The sequence below is a fragment of the Accipiter gentilis genome, chromosome 6 (genome assembly GCF_929443795.1).
Source record: "Accipiter gentilis chromosome 6, bAccGen1.1, whole genome shotgun sequence".
NCBI classification, from domain to species: domain Eukaryota; kingdom Metazoa; phylum Chordata; class Aves; order Accipitriformes; family Accipitridae; genus Astur; species Astur gentilis.
In genome coordinates, this window is record NC_064885.1 from 2312535 (window position 1) to 2337613 (window position 25079).

General features: G+C 45.3%; 2 protein-coding genes across 12 annotated transcripts in view; one reads left to right on the forward strand and one right to left on the reverse strand.

The window, feature by feature from the left end:
• Positions 1-4646, reverse strand: part of TADA2A (transcriptional adaptor 2A) — a 28028-nt gene extending 23382 nt beyond the window's left edge. Inside the window, exons 1-4 of one of the 5 annotated variants that reach the window (XM_049802412.1) lie at positions 4598-4646; positions 2441-2625; positions 1521-1627; positions 359-418 (exon numbers count right to left, since the gene is read on the reverse strand). In XM_049802412.1, coding sequence (XP_049658369.1) covers positions 359-418; positions 1521-1627; positions 2441-2465 — 192 coding nt within the window. In that variant the 5' untranslated portion in view covers positions 2466-2625; positions 4598-4646. The other 4 variants (XM_049802415.1, XM_049802416.1, XM_049802414.1 and 1 more) reach the window with 4 other exon arrangements.
• Positions 4647-14033: 9387 nt separating this feature from the next.
• Positions 14034-25079, forward strand: part of ACACA (acetyl-CoA carboxylase alpha) — a 138500-nt gene continuing 127454 nt past the window's right edge. For 2 of the 7 annotated variants that reach the window (XM_049802385.1, XM_049802386.1), the window contains exons 1-2: positions 21920-21966; positions 23989-24241. In XM_049802385.1, coding sequence (XP_049658342.1) covers positions 24015-24241 — 227 coding nt within the window. In that variant the 5' untranslated portion in view covers positions 21920-21966; positions 23989-24014. The other 5 variants (XM_049802387.1, XM_049802390.1, XM_049802388.1 and 2 more) reach the window with 5 other exon arrangements.

The following is a 25079-nucleotide window of genomic DNA, read 5'->3' on the forward strand; positions in this document are numbered from 1 at the left end:
TTAAAATGATTTATTTTGGGGAAGAAAAAGAATACAGAAACAGAAGTTGATTAATTTGGTTAAAGAACTGGAACTCTTAGGATGCACTGTGTTATCTAGGCACAATAAAAAAAATGTAGCTTTAAATGTCTCCACTATTCCATTATGTGGAATACACACCCTATTCCATTCTAATATCCAGGTGGATATTTTTCTTTGCTCTCAAGGAGACTTTTTCTTTTTTTAATAGTTCTAAGCCTCTGAATCAAAGAATTGTATCACTTAACTTTTCAGTGTAGCATTAGTAAGCAAGGGTCTAACTCCTGGGAAGTTATGAAAGCTCAGCATTGAGTAGGTGTTATCTAAAAGGAATATTTACCATTATCTCGTAAGTATGATCACTTTGATGTTTCTTGTATTCAAATCCTCGTGTGAAACACTGTAGAACAAAAGATTAGCATTATGTTAGTCTCTTACTTCTGCCCTGAAAACAGTTTAACTGGTCCCTTTTTTCCTTGTATTCTCTAACCACTCAGTATCCAAAACTGACCACTTGATATGCTGAAAAAGATATTTGATTTTTCTGATTTCATTTTAGGAAAACCATAAAATGATAGAAAATTTTTTGTTAAAATTGTGTTAAATCTGTCTTTGTATCTTACTTGTCTTTTGCACCAAGACATAACTCCTGTGAATCAACAAAGACATACTTTTTTGTTAAGTATTTATGGCAAAGTTAGGCCAGTGAAAGAAGTTTCGTGGCAGGTTTTAAAGTGGATCATTCCAGGACGAGAGCACAAAGCGTTTTCTCAGTATTGAAAGCACAGGTTCCCTTTCATCGTGTTTAAAAAGCACCAGCATGGTTTGCAGCCATTTTCAACAGTTAAATTTATGGGTTTTTCAGTACAGGTAAATGAACAAAAATATACAAAATATGGGTTTGTGTATTTTGTACATATCTGAGCGCAAGGCTAAGCTCCTTTTTCAGTTTTAGAGGTTATTGCCATTTTTTAATCATAAATAATGCAAACTTATTTATTTAATAATTAAAACTAGCACTACTTTCTGTGGTTATCAGATCACACACATAGTTTTTAAGGAACTGTATCTGGTCACAAACAATTATTGTCAATATTGCAAACTTTCCCCAAATTTTCTTTTCCATTTGGGAGGAAAAAGCCAACATGTGGTGACAGGGAAAGGGTGTTTCTCGATGGCTTTTCTTCTCCACGCCATAAAAAATGGCAGAAATGATACCTCTCTAGACATGCAGCAGCATGCTCCGTTACACAGTCAGGCTGACTGCATGTCTTTAGGTAGCTTTGGCTGCCTTCACAAAGATCTCCTTCAGCTGCTCCTGCCTCAGTTCTTCAGCCTCCAACATTTTCTTTGTCATTTCCCTGTCCCTGAGCAAATAAGTGTGTTGATACAAGTTTACAGAGACCAGTTATTAATGTCTTTATGGAACAGCTTGGCACCGGACAGGCCTTTGATGACTTTCTCAAAGAAATTAATGCCTTTGCTTTTATCCTTGCACTCACCTGCAAACACAGGAGGAAGGGAGGAGGCCCACACTCAGCACACTTAACGTAGGGCTCTGTGAGGTACGAAGAGCAACCTCGGCACGGAGGCTTATCGAAAGGGTCATCTGTGAAGCCAAAAGCAAATCTCATGCAACACAAACAAGGCACTGGTTTTGCAACCACCTAAATTCACTTGTGCCCAGTAATTTGAAGTGAACTCAATTGTATATAACCTCTTTCCTACTGCAGCTTCTCCAAATAGCTGTGGAAAGTTCCTTGTTCAGCTAGAGTTGCGAGAGAGATGTTGACACTGCATCTCCAATAGAACCAATACACTGAGGGCTAAACCTAAACCTGTGCAACAGAGTCAAAGGAAAATCTCTGTAGCAGCCTCCTGGTACAACTCAGCAAGCTGCGCTAGCTGGTTGATTTGATCCAGTGCCCACGCTCGTCTTCTGCATCGAAGACCAGACCCAAGGCCTTATTTGTGGAGAATGCTGCACAGACAGCTGCAGTCTCCCATCCATCTACCTCAAGGCAGACTCGTAAGGCATACTGCGGTGGTTTCAAAGGCATCAACAAGATTGTTCTGTAACCCGTCCAAACCTCAGACTCTGCTCAGATTGCTGAACGAGGAATGAAACACTGCTCTGCAAGTTTTTCTTATTTTGTTCATTGCAAAGTAGTCAAAATAAATAGACTGTCAAGTTACATGCTGCATTTTTTCCGAGAAAATGTATTTGAACTAGCCCAAGTAGATAGAAAAAAAGACCTGAATTCCCACTGCATCATTCATGTACTCATGCTCTTGAGAATTTGATCAAAGAAGTGACCCTGTGGACCAAATATTGCTAGTTTTCCATCTCTCTCCCCCAGATGGCTGCTAATGTCTTTAAACAATGGCAAACACTTTCCAAATGTCGTCTTATGGTACTTACTACTGAAGGAGGCCAGGCGCTCCATTCCTTTCCCTTGGCAGCGTTCTTGCTCCTCTGAGTAAAATTCGTCTTGCCTAAAAGCCCGTAGTGTAAGCCTTGCCCCAACCAGTACATCCAAAACCGGTATTCTCTCCCTGCAGACGTCTCTCGCGCAGCCCTCGCAGATAAGATCCTCCCAGAGCGTCCTGAACACAAAAGCAAAAGGGCTGTCAGCAGTCTTTGTAACAGAGACCATTTGACACGGCTGAGAGTCTGTTTTCTGTGTATGAGAAGAAATCAAATGCAGAGAGATGGCATACAGCGTAAGAAGAGATGGGAAGTGATGGGGATAAAAGCCAGTCCTGAACCAAGGCTTTCAGTGCGAATGTATGTGCTGAGCAGTGCAAGAAAGTGTTTTGCACCTCCAAGAAGCACCGGGAAGAGAACGAACAGGTTAGAGGTGGCATGGAGGCACAGCAGTGCAAAAATCTACCACATTTATGCCAGCGTTGACTGTGTGGCAGCTCCCATGAACAGGCCTGATTCCCCAGCACCTGTACAGGGAGGTTCTACACCGCTGTCCACCATCAGGGAATTGAGTTGCGGGACCTCTAACACGTCTCACTTCTACATGGTATTTTTGCTGGGAACGGCTCAGGCTTCTTGCTTATTGAAACTCATGTTTCTCTTTCTGCACGTGAGGAGACATGGTCCTGCGTGCAGGGACACCACTGAAGCTGTGCAGCCCCCCCTCGCAGACGGCAGCTGCTTCAACCCAGGCTACACATCCCTGCAGGTCTGCTTGGATCCTCAGAGAACCAAGAGCAACTTCCAGGCTGGGCTTTTTACCCCGTGGCCCTAAGTGACACCGCACAGCCACCTCTGGGCACTCACTTCACTCTCTGAATTGCAAACCGCTCTAGCCCCGTCTACAGGGCTGCCTGAACCTGTGCACCACTGACCGGCCGGTGCACCGCCAGCACCAAAGGACGTTCCTGCCGCAGCCCCGTGCACTCCTCCAAGCTCCGCTCCCCCACATCCCACTCCCCATGTCCCACTCCCCCATATCCCCAATCCCCGTAACTCCAATCCCCCATATCCCACTCCTTCATATCCCACTCCCCCATATCCCCAATCCCCATAACCCCACTCCCCCATCCTACTCTCCCACTCTCCCATATCCCACTCCCCCATACCCCACTCTCCCAAACTCCACTCTCCCAAATCCCATATCCCACTCTCCCAAATCCCATATCCCACTCCCCCATATCCCACTCTCCCAAACTCCACTCTCCCAAATCCCATATCCCACTCTCCCAAATCCCATATCCCACTCCCCCATATCCCACTCTCCCACTCTCCCATATCCCACTCTCCCATATCCCACTCTCCCAAATCCCCCATATCCCACTCCCCCAAACCCCACTCCCCCAAACCCCACTCTCCCACTCCTCCCTATCCCACTCTCCCAAATCCCATATCCCACTCTCCCAAACCCCATATCCCACTCCCTCATATCCCACTCTCCCACATCCCACTCTCCCAAACCCCACTCCCCCAAACCCCACTCTCCCATTCCTCCCTATCCCACTCTCCCAAACTCCACTCTCCTAAACCCCACTTTCCCAAATCCCATATCCCACTCCCCCATATCCCACTCTCCCACATCCCACTCTCCCAGATCCCATAACCCACTCCCCCATATCCCACTCTCCCACATCCCATATCCTACTCCCCCATATCCCACTCCCCCACATCCCATATCCCACTCTCCCAAATCCCAGATCCCACTCCCCCACATCCCACTCTCCCACTCCCTCCTATCCCAGGTCCCGTCCAGCTCTGGCGGACCCTTCTCCCCACCACCGCCAGGCGGCGCCCTCCGCCCCTCCGCCCCCGCCCCCCCGGCCCCGCCCCCTCCTCGGCCCCGCCCCCTGGCAGGCGCTAGCGCGGCCCCTCAGGCGGGTGTGGGGAGCGCGCGCTCCCGACAGCCCGCTCCCTCCCTCCCTTCCTCCCTCCCCCCCCCCGCCCCGCCGCCGCCTGCCCGGACGCCGCCCTTCCCGCTTCACCCCGCCCCGGATCGGCTCCTCCCCGTTCTGGTACGGTCCTCGACTTCCCTCGCCCCTTACGGGTCAAACCGAGCCGGCGCTCGGCGCCTCTCCCGCCGTCCATCCTCACCTCAAGCCTGGGCGGCGGGGAGGGCCCCCCGCGCGCGCAGCCACGGGCCTTCCGCGGCCGCGCCCCGCGCGTGCGCGTGCGCCGGGCCCGGCCCCGCCTTTTTCTCGGCGGCAAACGGCCGCAGGTCCCGGCTGTGGGGCTGAGGGGGGGGGGGGGGGGCGTCTGTGGGGGTCCCCCGTCTGTTTTATCCGTCGCTTTCGCGGCTGCACGGTGCGGCGTGTAATGAGGAGGTGTCGGCTCTCCCTGGGACAGGGCGCTGTGCTGCACGGCAGATCCGCCAGGGAGGAATTTAAGCTCCTTCCCGTAGCAGTTAATACACCAGGTTTCAGATGGTTCCTGCCAATGAGGTCATCTTTTTAGGTTCATCTTTGAGTTTCTGAGGTAATGAAGGCAAATCCTGGCTGACTTTCACTGGAGAAAGGGCTCTCCGGTCCCTTCCCTGTCTGCCTGCAGGCCTGCGAGGTCATCTGGTGGCTGCGGATGTCCTTGTGAACTAGGCACACATGTGGGCTTGGGCATGTTGAGAACATCCAGTCAGAGGGATTTGAATAGGGCTTAATGAGTCTTGCATTGCATAAAACCCTAAAGCTCAGTTGCTTTGTTTAAAATAGTCATTTGTTTTCGTATTAGATGGTCTGCTCAGCCAGCCTGGCACGGTGGCAGCGTACACCTCGTGGTATCGCTCGTCGCCTCTGCGGTAGCCTCGTGTGCTGTATGGTGGTCCTGTGGGGACGTGGTACTCATTCAGAGCCTGGTGCAATCGTACGGCGATGCTGACAATTAAAATGTGGTTTAACAAGGATATTAAGTATGTTCTTTGTATGTTTGTGGTGCCTCGGTGCTGGCAAATGCAACTGGTGTTTCATGCATTTCAAATACTTGCTTATACTTGGGTGCTGTCCTTGCAGTAAACTTGACCTGCCTGGAACACCTCGCGTGGCCAGGGCTGTGTGTACCCCACATAGCTCAGTGACCCCATACCTCTTCCACAAAAAACTGTCATACTGTTTCTGTGCATTTTTTATGCTGTTGTGAGATACTAATTTTGTGTGAAATTCTTCTGGTGCCCCTCAGAGCGTGCATGATGTTGATTTAGATGAACAGGATCTGCAGCACTGGGGGCAAGTGGTATATTGTTCACTGTGAGGCTCGAAGGCTGCTTCTGTTCATTTATGCAGATTCTGGGAACTTGAGATGAGAGCCGTTCCCTGAAGCAGACAGATGTAGCCTTTGGCAGTTCATATTTGAGAGCTGAAGATTGCATTAGTTATAAGTAGCTTGCAAATAGAGCAGAGATTCATTTTGTATCAGCACATGAAAATGTGATGCACCTACTCAGACTGAGACAAGGGCTAAAGCTCAACAATGAATACCTGCATTATTCCTGTTGAGGCTGGAAGAAAAGGTCTGGTACTGTAAGATGAGTTTGCTACATGTATGCACCTAGTCTGAACAATTTAACAGCAAGACTAAAAATACTGGAAACTATTTCCTTTTCCCCAGGCCCCAAACGCATGTGAAAAATTATGGGAAAAAATTAAGAATTTGGGAGAGGCAGAGTTTGGAATGCCAATGAAATATTTATTGCTTATCCTAACAGGTTTTTCCTGTGTCTGGGAATTAAAATAAGGAGCTGGGTAGTTAATGGAAAGAATCAGAGTATGGGTGTCTTCTTAGCAGTTGGTTTGTGCTGTTTCCCGTAAGTGGTGAGGGAAAGGTGATGCATCTTTGCACGTAAAAAAGGTGTCCGTCTGACGCCTGCAGCTTTTCATAGGTAGGTTTCAGGAATGACAATGACTTTGAATCTTCGTGTGTAAGGGTCTTACTAGCATGCGTCTGTCTGGCAAGGGAAGAAAAAAGATTTGTGAGGAATGTTAAACAGCCCTGCTCCCAGAGTCTTACACCAGTACTCGTGTCTTTCAGATCAGTAATTTAGTGGTGCGACATCTCCTGGCTGAACTTAACTAAAGAAGTTACAGCATGCCTGATGTCTCCAGGAGGGAGCAATGACATAAAAAATCTTTTGCCTTAAGTCTGTTCAAATGGTTTTCAGCTTAGCAGAGGCCCAAAGGTGTTACCACCTGATGGCTGTTCAATGGCTTGTGTGAAATGGCTCTTAAGGGTCTCAGTTCAATTTCCAAACCTCTCACTATAGCACATTTCTCACTACAGTTACACTCCAAGATCTAAGTGGATAATTTGTAATGAGTAATGTGCTCACATGCTGCCTTTTTCTACTCGGAAGTTTTAACAAATGAGGTAATTTTCATTTGCTATTTGAAATTATTTACTGATAATTTCTGCAAATTAAATGCTTTCAAGCGGTTTGTTCTGCCTGTGTAATATCCAGAGGGCTTCTTCTGTGTCGACAGGTCTAAGCTCTCCGGTCTCACTGCAAGGCAGTTGTTAGAGCTGGGTGACAGACAAGTAATTGGGCATGCTGAAGTTAAGTGACTTGATCCCAAGTCACAGTGAGAGGTGGGAGTAGAGTATAACTGTTCAACCTCAGCAGTTCACTTAATGGGGTAGGAAGCACAAGATTAAATCATTTCTTCATGAAAAGGCACCTTAATAATTCAGGGATATGTAATTTTTTGCAGGGGAAAAGGTAGGTCTATCTTTAAGCACAGTAATTGCTGCTTAGATGCGCCTAAAGCCATGTTACCCTGTGAAGAGCAGAACGGATGGGCCCAGACTGGCCCCATGCGTCCTCAACACGCTCTCAGTCCCAGCTTCCCTCCTGTCTCCCTTAGCTCCCTCCCATCTCCACTTGTGACCATGGGCACGATGGCACGTGCTGCATGTGCTGTTTGCCTAGGAGGTACGTGAGGCCTGTCACGTGGCTGCCAGCCACCCTGGGGATGGCTGAGCCCACTCAGCTTCCCCCAGGGACAGATTTGGCTGTCTCCTTGCTATCTAATCTGATTTTCACTTGGAAACTTGCTTGCATCGAGGCCTGCTATTCCTTGGTCAAATTTGGTTGACACTGACCAGTAGTACCTGGGGAATGGAGGCTGAGGGTCAGACAAAAGCTTCCAGAGGCTTCTGTTCTGTGCCCTTCAGAAATGAGATTAAAAGTGTTGCTGTTTTGTCACGCACTGAGACACAGGTTGCAGATCGGCTTCTTCTGCTGCTCCATATGCTGTGGATCCAGGCAGGGCACAAGCACTCAGGAAAGAAGCAAAAGCAGTTAGGGGAGTGTAGGGGATGGTGGGGAATACCAACTGTTCAAAATTAAAAAACGTCTATGTGTTTCTGGAGGACCTGTGGTGAATGCTGCTGGATTTTTAGGCATCAAAGTAATATGGCTTCACATATTACTTTGGAAGTTGGCATATCGCAGCCCCAGATGGCTTTTGTTCTCAGTATCTCCCTCTTGTATATATGCTGTCAAGCAGCATGCTTAAATAGTTCATCCTGCAGCCTAGAAGACTAGAGAGGGTTACCTGTCCTTTGAAAGTCTTGCCTATTCTCTTCCACCCCTAAACTGTTCTTCCTCTGGCATCAGGAGTACCTCTCCCAGCTAGCCAGCAGCTGTCCGTGCACAAGATTGTTCTGGGCTGCTTTTTGACAGAATTGCCTCACGTTGACAGCAGTAATTTGGGGAGCAGTTGATTGCAACCAAAAATCAGACATGCCTCCTGTAAACCAGTAGCTGGGTTGCCGGGAAGGTAGTGAATTACTCTGCTGCTAATCTCTGCTGAGGAGGAACAAGGTTTCCTCTAGGAAGAGCAGTGTCCTGATACATCAAGAAGTTTGTGAGATGGTTGCGGTCATCATAGCACAGTAAATTCAAGAGGTCTGCGAATCTCGGACCATGTATTTTTCTTGTCTCACTGTATTGAGCACATGGCTTCTGTCTATATCTATACAGTTGTCCCTTCCTGAGAACTTGGTAAACATACTTCAACTCATCAGTCATACTGACAAGACAGTATCCTGGGTGAGCGTGGGGGATTAAGACAAGAAGCTATCATGTTCAAAAACTTACCGGGCAGGGAATTTCGTATATAACAAACACAATATAGGGTATTGCGAAGGCTGACAGGATGCAGGCAATGAACACTTTAATGATGATACTTAGTTTTTGCCTGTTCAGCATATCTTTGTCATCTGTGGATGGAATTTGCTCTAAAATGAGGTAGAGAAGAATATTTAAAATGTGGTTACAAGTCTTTGACAGTTCAAAATTTTCTTCATTTGGTTAGGCTGGGCTAAGTTAGGGGGACCAGAGCAGAGGAACAATTGAGAGTCTCCTGTAGGCTTTCATAGGAAGCTGTAAATCTCTCTAGAATCTTGGAAACTTTTTATTTTACAGTGTTTCAAATATCTTTCAGTTCCTGCCTGGTCCCCAAATGAAACTGGTGTATGTGACTTCACGCTGAAGTCAGGCAAGGTTTTTAAGGGAAGCTAGGAGCCCTGGTGGGGCACGCTTGAACGTGGGTAACTTCTAGTGAAGGTCAGTGCTTAAATACTCTTTTTCTCATTACAGCCATAGATTCACAAAGCACCTGGGCCAATGCGTTTATTGGTAGAGGCAATACTGCTATTCAAAGAAATTACTGTTTGGGAGAACTTTGTCAAAGTTGTGTGTGTGAATGCCAGTATCTTTTTCTATCCTTAGACTTACAACTATGCTACTTTTGTGACTCTGGAGGGAGAATTGGCACTTACTCTCTAAAGTTTGGTTTTCTTGGTGCACACGTGGGACAGTCAAACCCTCTGCAAAAACTTTCAGCTTGGGCAGCTTTGCTGTTATAACACAATTTGATATCCCTGCTAGAAACACTGGAAACAAAAAGAAGTTTTAAAACCAGATGTTTGTTTCTGTTTAAACTGAAGAGCCAGAAGCAGTCGAAGGCTAGAATTACTTAAACACCAACACAGTTGGCAAGAGGTGGCAGCGTGCCTGGCAATTTGCAGTAAAGTACTAGAGACAGTTCGTTTTCTTGCTTCTATGCAATTTCCCAGTGTACAGAATTTTCTATATGTATTAATATTGGAAACTATATTTGCCAAAACCTCCTGGCCCCCCCAAAAGAAGGGAGAACAACAGCATGGAATTGTTCCAAAACTTGAAGATTTCAGTAGTGTTAATTCTGGATCATTACTTTCTCCTAGTTCTTTCTTTTTTTTTTTTTTCTTCCTCCCCAACAGAAGGGTACAAATAGTTTAATAGTTTTTTTTAATAACTGCTAAGGTATCAGCTATATGAAATTGAAGACTGCCATCCTCTGACATACCTAAACATATATTTGCTACATTGAAGTTTTTACCTTTTTCTCTAAGAATAAATTTTCTCTGAAACTTTTTCCTGGGGCGTGTCAGTAAAACACAGGTGTGGCCAATAGCAGGTTTCCTGTCTGCACTGGAGATGACTTTCAGGCTCTGCAGGGTACATTTCTCTACTCTCTGGTCTGTCAAATTTCCATGTATCTTCTCCAAATACAGCAGATTTACTTCCACGGGGCTTCGAAGACTAAAGCATTCCAGAGTGATGACTTTTTGGGTTCTGCTTAACTTTCCCTTGGTTGCTGCTATCCCAGGGGCTGGAAAAGGATAAGAAACATTAGAAATGGCTTCTCTTAAATGATGTGCAATTCTTCTTATAAAAGGTTCAGGCCAGCACAGTTAGCTGTGAGGGATGTACTGCTGTAAAGGAACTTCAGAGACAGCTCGCTGTTCATGTTACAATGAGGAAAATTCAAGCAGGTTCTCTGTGTGGAATCCCTTTGGTGGTTCTTTCTTGTTGGACTAGCTTTATTCTTAATGCCAAAGCACACAGTAATTTTTTACGCTCCAGAGGACAACATTCACACTGTCTGTAGTAACATAACTACTTATGGGCAACTCCCTGAATAGTTGACAGACCGACCCCTCTGTTTGGGGTCCCTGTTGCCTTTGGGGACTCAAAAGGCTGCGTGGGAGCTGGGGCCCTTAAGCGAGACACTCAGATGCTGAAATCTGAAAGTTTCAGATTTTATGCATAATTACTGACAGCAAGTGTCACCAACCATGAAAGGTTGCTATAATGGTCTTTTTGTTTTTTAGCAAAACAGGTAAAATTTTGCATCATCTTTTATATCCTTTTTGGTCAGGTGGCTGAGGAATAGCTGAGACAGCTGAAAATGTTAACCACACCATTAAGAGCCCTGACAGCTTTCCTCTTCCATTGACTCGTTACCTTGCAGGGAGATGTTCAGGCTTCTTACACTGCCAGATATTTCTGAAGCATTTTCCACATGACATTTGTAGTCTCTGGGGTCTGAGGGAAGGGAGTGAAGGGTGAACCATGTTTAATTACAATGCACAGTTAAGTCAGTACTACCTTCTTTTAGTGACTAATTATAAATGTCAACATTTTGCTGACAGCAAAGGTGCAAGAATTTGAGGTGAGGGCGTATAGATTAAAGAATTAGTTCAGCATATGGTTGAGGAGAGAAAGTTAACATACAAAGATATATTTATTCCTAATACTACATAAGTGAGTCTCTTACAAAATCTTTAGTTTTATTCAGTTAGAACTTGCAAGTATGTGAACAACTCACCTTTTCTGCTGAGATTGTTGAGCACAAACACGAAGCTAAATATTAATATTGTGAGCATAATTACATCTTCTCTTGATAATCTCAAAGCCCTTTTTGCCTTTACTGCTTCCTTTGAGTAATGCTGTTTAAGCAGATACTGAGCTGATGAGTAGAGATCCCCCAATAGCTATGTAATCATGTACTCCTGTTGAAAACTCCTGCACCTTTAACCTGGTCAACATATGGAGGGTTTAAAGTTAGAGCCTTAATTCTCTGTAAATTGTACTAATTTCTAGTTTTGATCCAATCAGGAGAAATATGGAATTTGGTAGAAAATGGACCTGAAAAAAACCACTTCTCTGTAGGTCAAATTTCCTTTCAATAGGTCTGTCCTGAACACAAGTCCCAGAGTTAAGCACTGAAACGGGTGAAACAGGTGAACCTGGCGTCTTGTGGGAGAGGGGTCCGGGCCACACTGGAGTCTTGGTGTGGGCTGGGGACAACTGGTTGCCGTGGGGCTCAGCTCCTTCTAGAACAGGTACCATGGCAGCCACCCCATTGCTGAGGGGCAAATAGAACCCTTTCCTGAAGCCTTCTGCCCCAAAGAGAGGGTACTCTGCAACCTCCTGAGAGCTGTGGGGAGCTGTGGGGAGGCTTCAGCCTTCCCAGGCCCTGAACACCCACAGGCCAAGGGCGAGCCTTGGTGCACAAGTGTGGCTAAATACACGATGCCACTTGGTGAAGTAAAACCAGCACCACATAATCCCTCAGCTGGCATTGCCTGCCCTCACAGGTCTTTTGTAAAGACGAGCCTTCCCTTGCCTAGGGCAGCTCCAAATGGGGGCAAGGAGCGTGCTGCAAAGGGTCACGAGTGCTGGCAGGGATTTCTACTGGGGCTCTGGCGTGGGGAGAAGTGATGCCAAGTAGGCTGGTCCCAGGCCATTTCAGGCTTTTCAGATTATTGATAAAGCCTAAAACTGCTCAGGAAATGAAGGTAGCCTGTGCTTATCTGCTGGCCCTGGCGCAGGTTGCTCCCGGGAGCTGTGAGGGAGCCTACACTGAGCCCCACGTGCCACCGGGTGAAGTGCGATAGCTCTCGGGGGCAGCTGTGCGCAGCAAACTCAGAGGCAGTACATAAAGGCAACATACAGAAATAAGTGGGAAAATTAGCAGGCTACTGTCAGCAGGTTTAATCAAAAAGTTCTGGTGAGATTTCTTTAGGCCGTTGGTTGATTGTTTTTGGAGAATTGGCATTTTCTATATTAGACACAAGGTGGCGATGGAAATCACTTTTTCCTCCAAAGCTTCTGGCTTTTAAATGCTCAATCACCACAGGTTTATGTCCCCGATCACAGGAGGATAGAATATTGTTGTTCAGTCTAAAATAACCGCTGACATTTCAAATGACTGATGCTCTAGAAACTCAAGAAAACGTTTCCATAAGCATTGATAATGCCAGAAGATGTTTAAGTTTAAAAAGAGAGTAGATGGAGTGGCAAGGGCTTGCATGTCAATATTTATTTTGCATGCCTATTTAGTTTAGATATTCATGGTGGGTAAGGATGGATTTTAGTATAAATATTTAATATTTAAAATCTATCAGGTGGTATAAAAAACAGATTCTCTTTGCACTCTTCTGCGGGTTTTTTATTTTAGTGTATTCAGCTGCTTTAGTTCAATGATTCTTTTCATTTAAAATTGAAAAGCGAATAGTAGAATTGAAAAAAACCCCCACGATGGTAAAGGTGTGAGCAGGTAGGATAGTTTGAGAATCTTTAATAGCATGGCCAGTTTGAGGTACCTTTGATCTGCTTTATACTTAGGAGGGCTTCCTGATAAATTGGCCCTCATATTTATGATTAAGTATTTTTCTGAAGTGCTGTGTTTGTTCATAATTGACATCCAGTTACCGTAAGCTGCAACTTGACAACAACCATAAAGAATGAATGTAGAATAAGAATACTATTCACCATTTGCCAGTGTAAAAAAAAATAAGAACGTGAATCTTCCTGAGAAGTATAAAACCCCACACAATCCTCCCTGCGAGTAGCTGCAAATCACACATTTAAATGCTTATCCAGTTGAACGAATCTTTTATTTTGGAAATGGTATATTAATGCAAAATTAAAAAAACCTGTTCACTCCCATTTCTCTGCCTGTGAAACACAGTGCATAGATCAGTGGAGACCTGTTAGGATCCTTTACAGACGAGGACTTCATCAGCTTGTCAGTAAGTGTGTTCTCACTCAGCTAATCAGACACTTCTGTATCCTTTTTTTAAGCTGTGTTTCCATACTTGCTAATTTTTATGCAACTTTCTGAAGATAGAAACCATTAGGAATCCAAAATTCCTCAGCCTTGTAAATAAAACCTAACAAATATTGGAAAGAGAATAGATTATAAATAATTCCAAACAACTAAATGTTTATTTTTAATGTGGTTATCCAATACCATTACTAAATGTTCACCATACCATCTACAGTGCTCCATTTCACTTTCTGATGAGTTCTGCTGCTTCTCTTCCTGGGCTGGCTATGCCGAGAGAAGCCTAACTTTGCAGTTTTACAAGATGATTTAGGGTGCTTCCTGCAGCTGTAAGAAAACTTAGGACCAATAACAGCACATCTTGTGGACTGAGTTAGTGATGGCAGCTAACCTGCTAACTGGAGAGAATGAGGGATTTTGTTAGTGATTATCCTTCAAAACAGACAGATATTGTCAGCATTGTGGGGATTAACATTTCATTTCTAATGTTTGAAATCTTCTGTAATGTCTTCTAAATAGCTAAAACATGATTTTGCTTTAAAAAGCGATCTGACCTTTCTCTCTTTTGCTTGCCTGCCAGGACGTGAGCTGTGCCAGGATGGATGGCGTCACTAACCCCCCTAACCTAGGATGATCTTTCCTGTGTTTGCACTGGTGATGTTATCAGAGCCTGGGGAAGAGATGTGGAACCCTAACTTGGCATCATAGAAGGTAATAACATTTTCCCTGTATTTTTTTTGGAAATTATTTACTTGCATGGTAAAGGCTACACTTGCTTTTTTGAGAAAACGTGTGTGTGGGGGTGTGGGGTTGCACATGTAAACGGTGCATGCACTTCTTAAGTCGTGTGATTAGAGTAAATAATGCACTGTGTCCAATTTCTGAACATAATAGAAAAAGGACATGCATTTAACCGCTCCCTTACCTCTAAAGCAGAAATGTGGTTACAATTCAAAATCTGATAAAACTATTGGAAAGTATGTCTGAACTTTGTGGAACAGTATGTTCATATTAAAACACACATTATTGCTGCCCACGATTTGAAGCTTGAACACATGTTTAATTAGTCCTTTATAACTACTTCAACCTAGAATTGAGGGAAATTTTGAACCCATTTCTACTCCTATGTAAGTCAGCTTACAAAATTCACTGGGTGTCCTAAATGCAGGATTTGATTCAGCATGGCCAGTAATAATTGCTGGGTATTCCTTACCCTGCAGTGTATTCCAAATCAGTTGTAGTAATTCCTGCCAAATTGTACTTACTTGTAAAAAGTGTTCCACCAACATTTGTTCACAATGAGGCGAGATTTTATTGCTGGCTCTGGTGGGTAAAAGCAGGTGTGAAACATACAAAGCCCAAAGCTTTTATTTGCTTGTGTAAAATTCACATCATGGAATATTTTGGGATCTATTCTGTGCTGTATATATATAGGCTGTTAACAACTGTCCTTCTGTATGATGTGCCCTAGGATCCTGTGAAAAAGCCCAACCATTAATGTTCTAATGATAAATGAAGTGCTGCTTTAAGGCCATCAAAGCTGAGGGCTATTATTACTGTTTAATTTCAAAAGCACCTTCCAAATCCATGCCTTATTCTTAAGGTTAATGTATTTCATTCGCTCTTTTTCATGCGTTCTTTTCTCTCTTTGCCCTTAAATGGGAGAGTTGCTACAGGATTTAATTATATGTAGCAATCACTCCTCCAGCAGTATTTGAACAGTATTTATTAACTGAATGGATGAAATGGGCAGGGCAGACAAGCAGCATGCAGGTTTTAGCACGACCAGAGTACTCGGAACACTAGACGGGATGAACTAAGCTCCTGTCGTAATCTCTGATTTTGTAAGTTCTGTATATAGTTATTATCAGTGATTTAGGACACAATCCCTCAGCATGCCAAGTACTCCCCCTCACTTTTGCATGAGTTGGGATTTAGTACTGTACATGATTAGGCTAACATTGACTCGCCTTCTCTTTTAGCTCCTCCATAAAAATATTTAAATGCAGGAAGATTCTTTATGTAAAAGACATATCTACAGAGATATAAATAAAAATGTCTGTGCCTGGAACAATTTGCCAGATTTAGTCCTGACGGAGATGAGAATGCGGTCTGTTCCCTCTAATAATATTATTAACCACAAAGCCCCAAATAAGATTTTCCAGGTGTGTAATACTTGCCAGCAGCAGGCACATATTCCAACATGTGCTCCCAAGTCAGTGTACAGTTTCCCGGTAGGGCACAGTCTCGTATCCGCAGTAAGCATTGGTTCGGTCTTAAAACACATTTTTAAAAGAAATTGCCTGGAGTTTTAAAGGGAAGTCTGTGGCTGAGGAAATTCACTGTTCTGTTATTGCTCCTGCTGCTGCAGTGGAGTCTCTGTGAGCCCCAGACAGCTGTCCCTGAGCGGTCCCCCGAGTCGGGACGAGCTCCCTCAGCAGCATCCTCTGAAACCTGACATCACCCTTTATTCGAAGCGCAGGACTCGAGAGCCCAGCGCACATATAAATCGTACAATGAAACCCTATTTCCCCTTGAAGGAGAGGAAGGTACAGTGATATACCAGTGTCAGTTATGTTCCTCTGAGCCTGAATGCTGAATAGACCCCGAAACTGTCTGCGCAGATACTTATGCTTTTATACCTCCTGGCACCACTGCCGCTCCCAGCAGGAAGAGGCTCTGCCTCCACAGCATTAGGAATCCAGCAGCATTAGGAATTAAACTTGCATTGCTTGCTGGATTTACATTTCAGCAACTCTGTCATGCAACGATCTTGAAACAAAACTTAAAGAAAGCAGAAGGAGTAGTCCTTTAAAACATCGTCCGTCTACAGAACAAGCTGCTGAAGGTGTAAGAACAAGCAAGGTGAGGCTCTGGCAGCGCCTGGCCCGCTTTGCCGGGCGTTATTTGCTCTGTCCCCCTGCCTCTGCCCCGGGAGGGCACAGGTCGGCGACAGCACGGCCGGCTGGGGGTCGAGGGGCCGGGCCTTGCAGGGCTGAGGGTCGCTCCAGCTCCACGGCCGGCGCCTGATGGGGGCGAGGGTCTCGCTGGGTGCCGTGGTGGTGGTGGTGGTGGTGGTGGTCGTCCTGCTGCCTGGGCCAGGCCCCTCTGCGGGCCAGTGCCCGGTCTCACGTGTCGGGGCCTTGGTGGTGGGTGCCCCGGCCCCGTTGTAGGCCCCACCGCCTGCGCCGGGTCCCGGGGGGGGGCCTAGCCCCACCGGAGGCTGGGTCCCGTTACCGGTCCCGCAGCCCTCCACCCCTCCACCGTGGAGGTTCGGGACAGGAGGGCCTGCGGGGGCACGCTGGGGACGAGGCCCGCTGCTGCCGGTACGGCCCGCCCGCCCGCGGCGGCCGGGGTTAAGGGGGCGTGGGGGACCGCGCCAACAGAGGCTGGGGGGGGGGGGGGGACGACGAGGTGGGGGAGAGGGGCGAGGGGCGTGTGTGTGAGGGAGCCCAGCCAGCAGCAACTCCCCCGCGGCCGGAGCCAGTGGGCGCGCCGCGGCGCGGCGCGCCGTCCGCTCAGGCCATAGGCATCTCCTCATTGGGCACGCCCCTCTCTCCCTGCCTGATTGGTCACGCCCCCCCGCCGGGTTCCTCCCGGGAGCCAATGGAAGCGGCGCAAGGGCCGGGCCCGGGAGGGGCGGGGTTAGAGGTGGCTGACCTGAGGTAACCTCCTCGCATCACACCACCGCGGCGGCGGAGCCGTTCGCGGGGCGGGGGGGTTGGGGGGGGGAGAGGGGGCGTGGCCGCGCCGTGAATGGGGGGGCCGCGCCGCGCCCCCGCCAGCTCCGCTGCCCAGCGCCAGGCCGGGGGCCCGCCGCGCCTCCGCAGCACCCGGCACCCTGAGGTGAGCGTCCCGGTGGCGGCGGCGGAGCTCGGGAGCCCGCGCCGTGGTGGGGGAGACCGGGGGGGGAGTCTGTGGGCGCGGGGCTGGGCGGGGCCGGCCCCGGGGGAGCGCGGGCCGCGCCGCCGGCTTTTGTCAGCGCCGCGCTGGGCGCGGTGCTCGGGGGTCCGCCGGAGCCCCGGTTCCGCTCTTCGGCCGGGGAGAGCGGTCCCGCTCCGCCCGCATGCGGAGGGCGGGAAGGAGGGTTTCTCAGCCGCGGAGGGGGGGAATCCGGCGCGGAGCCGGTTCCTGCCGACCGGAAGCGCCGGGCGGTTTCCTGCCGGTGCCTCGCCGCTGACCCGCGGCGGAGCGAGGTCTGGGGGGGGCGGACGACGGGGGGACGGAGAGCCCGCCGTGCCGCACCGGGGGCGGCCGGTTCCCGTGCGCTACTGCTGCTGCTGCTCTGGTCACTCGTGTGGCCTCCCCGGTTCGTGTGTCCCGTCCCGTCCCCCCAGCTCTCGGCGGAGCTGGTGGTCGCGGTAGCGGCTGCTCCGGCAACGGAACAACAAGTTGGTTGTGGGTTTGCCTCGTGCGAATGAGTGAATTCGGAAAAAAAAAAATAAAAAAAATCGAGTGTGTTGGAGCCACCAAATCAGCGTCGGGCTAGAGCATGAGGCGCTTGCTCGGCCAGCTTTGGCATCCGTCTTCTCCATTGTCATCCTTCCGCCCATCCCTGATGGGATTTCGAGATCTTAAGGGAAGAGTTTGGGGCCTGGTTTTTCCGAGGGGCCGAAGGGAGCCCTGGGAACGCCTTCTGGAAGGTGCTGCGGGGCGCTTGAAATAATAAAGTTGTAAAAGCAGATTTGCAGAACAAACCACGTTGTTATTCTCGCCTTGCCTTTCGTGGTGCCTCTTAAGTCTTCCTGAGAAAGTTTTAAAATGAAATATACCAAAAAATCCAAAGTAAAAATTGTAGTCTGTTCCAATTTAACAGCCTGTGAATATTCAGCAAACCATCTGAGTTATGACCAGTTCTCTCAAAGACAATGGGATTTAGACACAGTCTCGAGTGTTTTGGCAAACTAGCAGAGCTGTAAATATAGGCTCTTTTTTGTCTTTATGTTCTTTCTGGAAGTGACACAGACATATTTTACCTGAGGAAACCTAGGAAGCATGCGTTCCACTTGTATATTTAGCTTTATGTGTCTAATGTTGATACAGTAAATCTGAAAACTAACTAACTAGAACTTCTAACCTGTGGACATATAGTTTGTGAAGTACCTTTCAATACATTAGAACCAAAAGAACTTTGCAAGGTATTTGATAGTTGCTGAGAACATTTTGGGATAGGAAGTGAAGCAATGCACAGTTGTTAACCAGGAGGCATGGCTCAGGCGGAGCGGAGTTTGAATCCTGGCCCACTGGTTGCGTAGAGATACAGCCTGGTGAAGTTTTGAGACTGAGCAAGTCTTAAAATGCAGCGGCAGCTGGCCTGATAGAACGCAGGCAAGGAGCTCTGCAGGTAAATGGTCTGATGCTTGGTGGCCCGTCTTGGCGGAAAAATCATCCCTTTGACCTCTCCTGATCTGGAAACTCGCTTCCAGTCCTGGTGTTGGTGAGCATGTTGCTGATTTTTTTGTGTTCAGTAAAAGCAATTAAGTAGTCAACTTGTTACACAGATACCATCTATTTTTACTTTGTTTTTACCTTTTTTGTTCCTTTGTTTTCTATTACCTGTGTTCATTCAGTTAGGGTGGTGAAAGTACACATGTTCGTTTCATTGTTTTAAAATTATTTGTGTTGATTAGCCATACTACAGATCCCTGGGCTTTAAACAGGAGATGCTTAAATAAAACTAGCTTTGTTAATTTCCTTTTTATATGACTTACCAATATTGTAGAGGTGCTATTCAAAGTCTCATTTTCACTGAAATAATAATGTTCTTTTCAGTAGTGTAATTGTATTCAGAATGGGGTGGTTTGAAAATAAATAAGAGCTTCATTTCCAACTGACATTATGTAAGTTTCATGCCTGGGTGTATTTTACAATAATAAAAATGAACTTAAAGAGAAACTGTTATAAAAACTTAGGAAGCCTAATATTTTTATACGTGCATAAAAACTTATGAAGTCTAATATTTTTATATATGCATTTTGCTGTCAAGCCAAAAATTTTACTAATGATAGTAGTAGAGCTGTGGAGAAGTTGCACCTCAGGCAAAACAAGATACGTTACTTTTTGAATTTGGATTGCCGAGTTTTCATTGCTTGTAGCGTGAACACAGTTTGGATCTTAAATACCTTGATATCTGCAGAGCTGGGGAGTTATGAAAGTGCTGTGTGTCTTCAGACCTCTAATGTGAGCTGATTTCTTCAGGATGGGGGAGGACAGCATGGCTTGGGTTCTGTAAAGATTCAGCTGTGATTAAACATATTAATGTAACTGAGCAGGCTCAGAGTGCATGATGTTGCCTGTTCTTAAGTCTTTGCAGGATCTCATTCTCAATTTGTATTCTTCTGTAACTTTTTTGAGTTTTTTTAGCAAAAATTTTTCTCTCTGCAAAAGTTAGCCTGTTTGACAGGCTATTGACACCCGCAAAAATAAGTGTAGGGGCTGTATATAGTTAAGGATCCAGACAATTTTGGTTTTTAGGGTCTAGTTCAACATTATTAAAACAAACAGTACATCTGCTAAGGTTTGTGGTATACGTTGTCTTGGTGGTCAGCTGAATTCAAGATGCTCGTTAGAAATGGTGGCAGTTACTCTTCAGACAGCTAATACAATAGGCAGAGGTTTGGTGAGACTCATGCATTCTGTTTGCAGCATTGAAAGCAACAGGCTTCTGTGAGGAGATCTCTGAGAAAGTCCAGCTTTTATTTGGCCCCAGACAATGCTGAAATTAATTTAAATATGAATAATGAATTTTAGCATGCTGAGAACAAGCTGAACTTGTGTCTAATTCAATGCAATGTTGAGTTACCAGCTGATTGCAAAACACTGGCGGAACTCACGACTTTGGGACTGGACTACAAGGGGTTGGAAGTACACTGGTAAATGGACTTGCATGGGGCTTCATGGATAGCTAACTGCTTTTTTACTGAGTTGTACAAACAAGATATTCGAGTCGAGTTGTTTGAGCATGCCATTTGGGATCAGGAGCCTTGGCATTGGTTTGGTGCTTTCTCATGGAGTATTTGAGTGAAATGTTTCACTGCCTGTTCTTCTGTTTCCTTCTCTGCTTAGAAAAAAATTGGCCTCAAAACTTGCCTATTAATGTATAAGTTCTTCAAATTAGAAAAAGTTGTTCATCATTAAGAAAGGATTGAAGTTAGTTTGGCTGTATCCCAGATTCTTCAGCGCTGATGGTTGTGCCAACAGTAAATCTGTCTGGATGAAATTCTCTAGGAGTGATCTGATACCAGGATAAATATACGCATAAATATTGTCTTTGTGTTTATATGCACAAACAAAAATTTGATTAAACTTTGTGGTATCTGAGCTATAAGTCCTGCCCAAGCACCTCAGTTAAAGCAATCTTCCCGTATGGCCTTAGTTTCTGCACATCAAAGATGGGTATGCAGACTTTACAGTCACGCTTGCCCTTCTTGTCCATCTCTAGCCTCAGAAAAGAGATCAATCCACCCTTTTAATGCCTGTGTCAGACAGGTATTTGTGGCTTTTCAGTCATAAAATGGTTAAGTACGTCTCTGTAAAATGAACTGCCTGTGGCCCCAGTGAAACTGGAGTTTGTGGGAGTAGTAATGTCAACACAGGGTTTGATCTAAATAATTCAGTCAAGTACCTTCATGGTAAAAGTACATAAGCCAGTTGGATCGGTTTTTAATTCTGAGATGCTGATGAAAAGAAAGAGCATGGTGTTTAAAGATTGCACTGTCTATAAATTCCTTGTCTGTGCTCTAATTAAAACTATGATCATGTCCTATTTGTGTTATAACATGGTCCAGTTTTGCTTGTGTACCGGATGAAAGCTGTCATGTTCATATCAAATCAATTATGCTGCATCCCTGTACTTGGCATAGCATAGCTATAATTAGCAGGACTGATGAGGTTTTGGCACTGGTTTAGGATGTCTGTGTGGTATGAGAGTTAAGGGTATCAAAATAGACTTTTCTGCATAGTGAGGTACCTGTTGGGAGAATGGGGCCCTGAGATAGATGTCCCCTTGTCTCATCCTTGTCTGTATTGCTGTATCACAGTTTGTTTTACAGGTAAACTTTTGGGTGTTTTTATGTAAAAATATCATATGTCAGCTGTGTCTTCTAGCCACCAGTTTTTCACGAGATTTTCAGTTATCATTGGGATTTACTCCTGGCCATCAAATTCAGCTGAAATCAGCCAGCAGATTCAGAAGTTGACAGAGAAAAAAAGGTAGGCTTAAGTAGATAGCAGTGGCACAAAGCATAGTTTCTTTTAGAAACAGAACTGAAATATATGTGAGATGATCAGGTGTGTGCTAACACATTGCTCGGAAGTTGCCAGAATGATTGACTAGCAGGAGGTGCCACCGCTTGACTTGGATGTTGCAGGTTCAGTTCCTGGTTTACTCTGTGACCTGGAGCAAGTGATCTAGTCTGTTTTGTACTTGTGTTTTTTTCATGACAGTTTTGTGTTCAAAGATTCACATAGTTGGGAAAACACACAGGGTATTCTTCATAATAATAATATTTACTTGTTAATTCTTTTTCAGTTCATTTTGGAAGTGGATAACTGCTCAGGTTGCAAGAATAACAAGAGGTTAGTGCATTCCTAATTTTATAATGATGTGATTTCCCGCTGTGTGTTGTTATCATGTAAGTGCATCAAAGTCAGGCAGAGCAGGTCGTATCAAATGTTTATTCCCCATCCCACCTGTCTTTGTGCTGTGAGGTGCTCCTTTGTTTCCTCCATCTGTCATGGTCTTTCTTAGTTGTAATTATTACTTTTTTTAATTTTGAAGAAAATGCATTCATTCCCTGTTGGAACAACGCTGAATTTTTGATACTCAGAGTTCCCTGTATTAAGAGATTCTTCTCTATGTAATGATCTTTTTAATGGAAAATCGAGACCTGAACTTCTGTGTTTTCCTCTGACAATTATTAAGTCATGCTGCTAAGTTTCAGTATATTACCATAAAGTAGATACTGTCACCTAATTGACATGGATGATCTGGGACCAAGAGGTTAAAGTCAGGGTGAAGTTACGGAAGATGGCTGAGCCAGTCTGACTGCTCACTGCTGCCAAAAAGGGAAGGTCTTACTTCTGTCCCCATCATTCCTTACCAGTTATCTTCCCATCTGTTCCCTTTGTTGCTCCAATTCCACTTGTTAACCTTGCAGGAAATTACCTTGTTTTGTTGGTTATGGTTCTGATGATTTCGTTGAATCAGATCAGAGAGTGGTCTCGAAAGCACCAGAGCTGGTGGGTAGTAGGCAATGTGAACACACAGCTGGGGTAGAGAAGGGAAGAGGTAGGTATGAATGGAGTGAGATTGTTCCCTTTTACATTGGTGGGTTGTCAAATTTGTTAAAGTCATCCTGCTGGTGACTTACCCTCAGACTTGAATGAGCTTTGAAGATGGAAGTCTTCCTAAAGCTTGATCTTTTCAGGTTAAGGATAAAGCAGATGGCACAACAGTATGTGGAAGAAGCTTAAAATTAATTGCTGCCAATGTTATACCTATTATGTGTATCGAGAACTCTTAGAGAATTGTTTTTTTATAAGATATTCAGTTAATCCTATAGTTGTTCCAGAGTCTGTGGATGCTTCTTTAAGTGAAAACTTGAAAATTACTCACTTTGCCTCAGTTGAAACTTTTCGTGCCATTAAGGCCAAAGGTAGCAATTCCGGCTTGAGGTGTGTTTGAGCTCTTGGCGTAGGGAGCTGAGATCGTGTTTTAGGGAAGCAAACTATATGTTCAGCCCATTCTTTTTCTTTTGCCCAAGTGTCTGCTGTTGCCCCACAGTTGGAGGTGGGCTCACGTGCTGAACAGATCTGAGGTCTTGCATAGCCCCACATGACTGGCAGGCTGCTGGCCAGTATGCTCTATCTGCTCCCCAGTGTTTGGTAGATCAGCTCAGATTCCTAGAAGAATCCTAAGAAACATGAAGTCTTCTGAAAAACTATAAGAGATAATGTCTCTTGTACCTGGCAAGGGCTGGGAAAAGGGTGTTTTTGACCAATCAAATCCATCATTTGAATAGCAGTAAATAATGCTATGTGCAGTACCTAGCACGATGAGTCCCAGTGTTCAGATGCTGTTGAAATAGAAATTTTTAATCCCAGAATCACAGAATGGCTGAGATTGGAAGGGCCTCTGGAGATCATCTAGTCCAACCCCCTGCTTAAGCAGGATCATCTAGAGCAGGTTGCCAAGGACCATGTCTAGTCAGGTTTTAAATGTCACCAATAATTATCTAACCAAAGAATAATAGTAAAATAAAAATTTTGGATTTCTAGTCATGCATTTGTATGTGATTTTTTTGTTTGTTTGTTTTTTCCTTTAAGTACCTACTGCAGCTTTGTCTAAACTAGCAGGTTCTGCAACAGATCAGAATGACCAGCTGCTTTGACCTTACAGTCCTTGTGCAAACAGAAAAGTCAATGATTATAGCAGAAGTAACTATTCGTGATCCTGGACTCCTGTCTGGGTTCAGCTATATGGTGTTTTAACATTGCATTTCCTATCAGAAGTGAACCTTCCTTTGTCATCTTCTTTGTTCTGCAATAGCAGGTATTAACCTCAGGTATTGTTTTTTTGCTTTCTTTTGCCTCTTACAGTGCTGAGAGCCCAATTTGTAGGAGCCATGGAAGAGTCCTCCCAACCCACTAAACCCCTGGAGATGAACCCTCACTCTCGCTTTATTATTGGCTCTGTGTCAGAGGATAACTCAGAAGATGAGACAAGCTCCTTGGTGAAACTTGATCTGCTAGAGGAGAAAGAGAGGTCTTTGTCGCCTGTATCTGTCTGCTCGGATTCCCTTTCTGATCTAGGACTTTCTAATGCTCAAGATGGCCTGGCAAGCCATATGAGGTAGGGATAAAATAGTACTCAGATTGAGTCTTCAGTCATCTTACCCCATCCATTCCAAAGATAACCCAAAGATTCAACTTTATATCCAGGTTTGGCCTCAGATGTTTTTGTTGTGCCAAGACATCTTCCAGCATTCTGTTTCAAAATGACCTCTTGTATGTTTCTCTGTATCAAAACCTTCTGTTTTCCTTTGGTTTTAATGAAATATCTGTGCCTAAATTACTTAAGCACCTTTCAGACATCTCAGTTGTTGAGTGTTGCGGTGGGCTTGCTTATACTGCCTGTCTCTTGTCCCGGCTTTCAGAAAATTGATATGTGCTGACAGAGATCTTCAAAGTTTTCACTTGTGTGTGTTTTAGATGGGCCGTGTTTGTTGAGAACAAGGACGTTATTTGCTTATTTTGTCTTGTATGGAATTTGCTGCTTTATATGTAGCCAAAGAATTGGAAGGACCCCTGGGTAAGATAATAACTCTGTATCACTTGGAATGTATTTTTGTTTTGGATAGAGAAAATTTTGTTGATAGTTAAAGAAAAGGTTGGTGTCCTGCGGAGTGGTGATAAGCCAAGACTTGCAGCTCAGGGAGATGATGGTCTCATGGCTGGTAGAAGGGCTGCTTCACTCCTAATTCTCTGTGGCTCAAATGAGCTATGAAGTTGGGCTTTTGAGACTGTGGTGTTAATGTTTCCTTGTCAAAAGGCCCCTTTATTTTTATGGTGTTGCTGGTTTGCATACCACTAGCGGGATGTGCCCATGGGATTTCTCTGTTGTAGGCTAGGTATCTTATACTTTTCAGTGTGTGTACAGATCAAAGTTCCTTGGTGTCTGATCAGTCTTT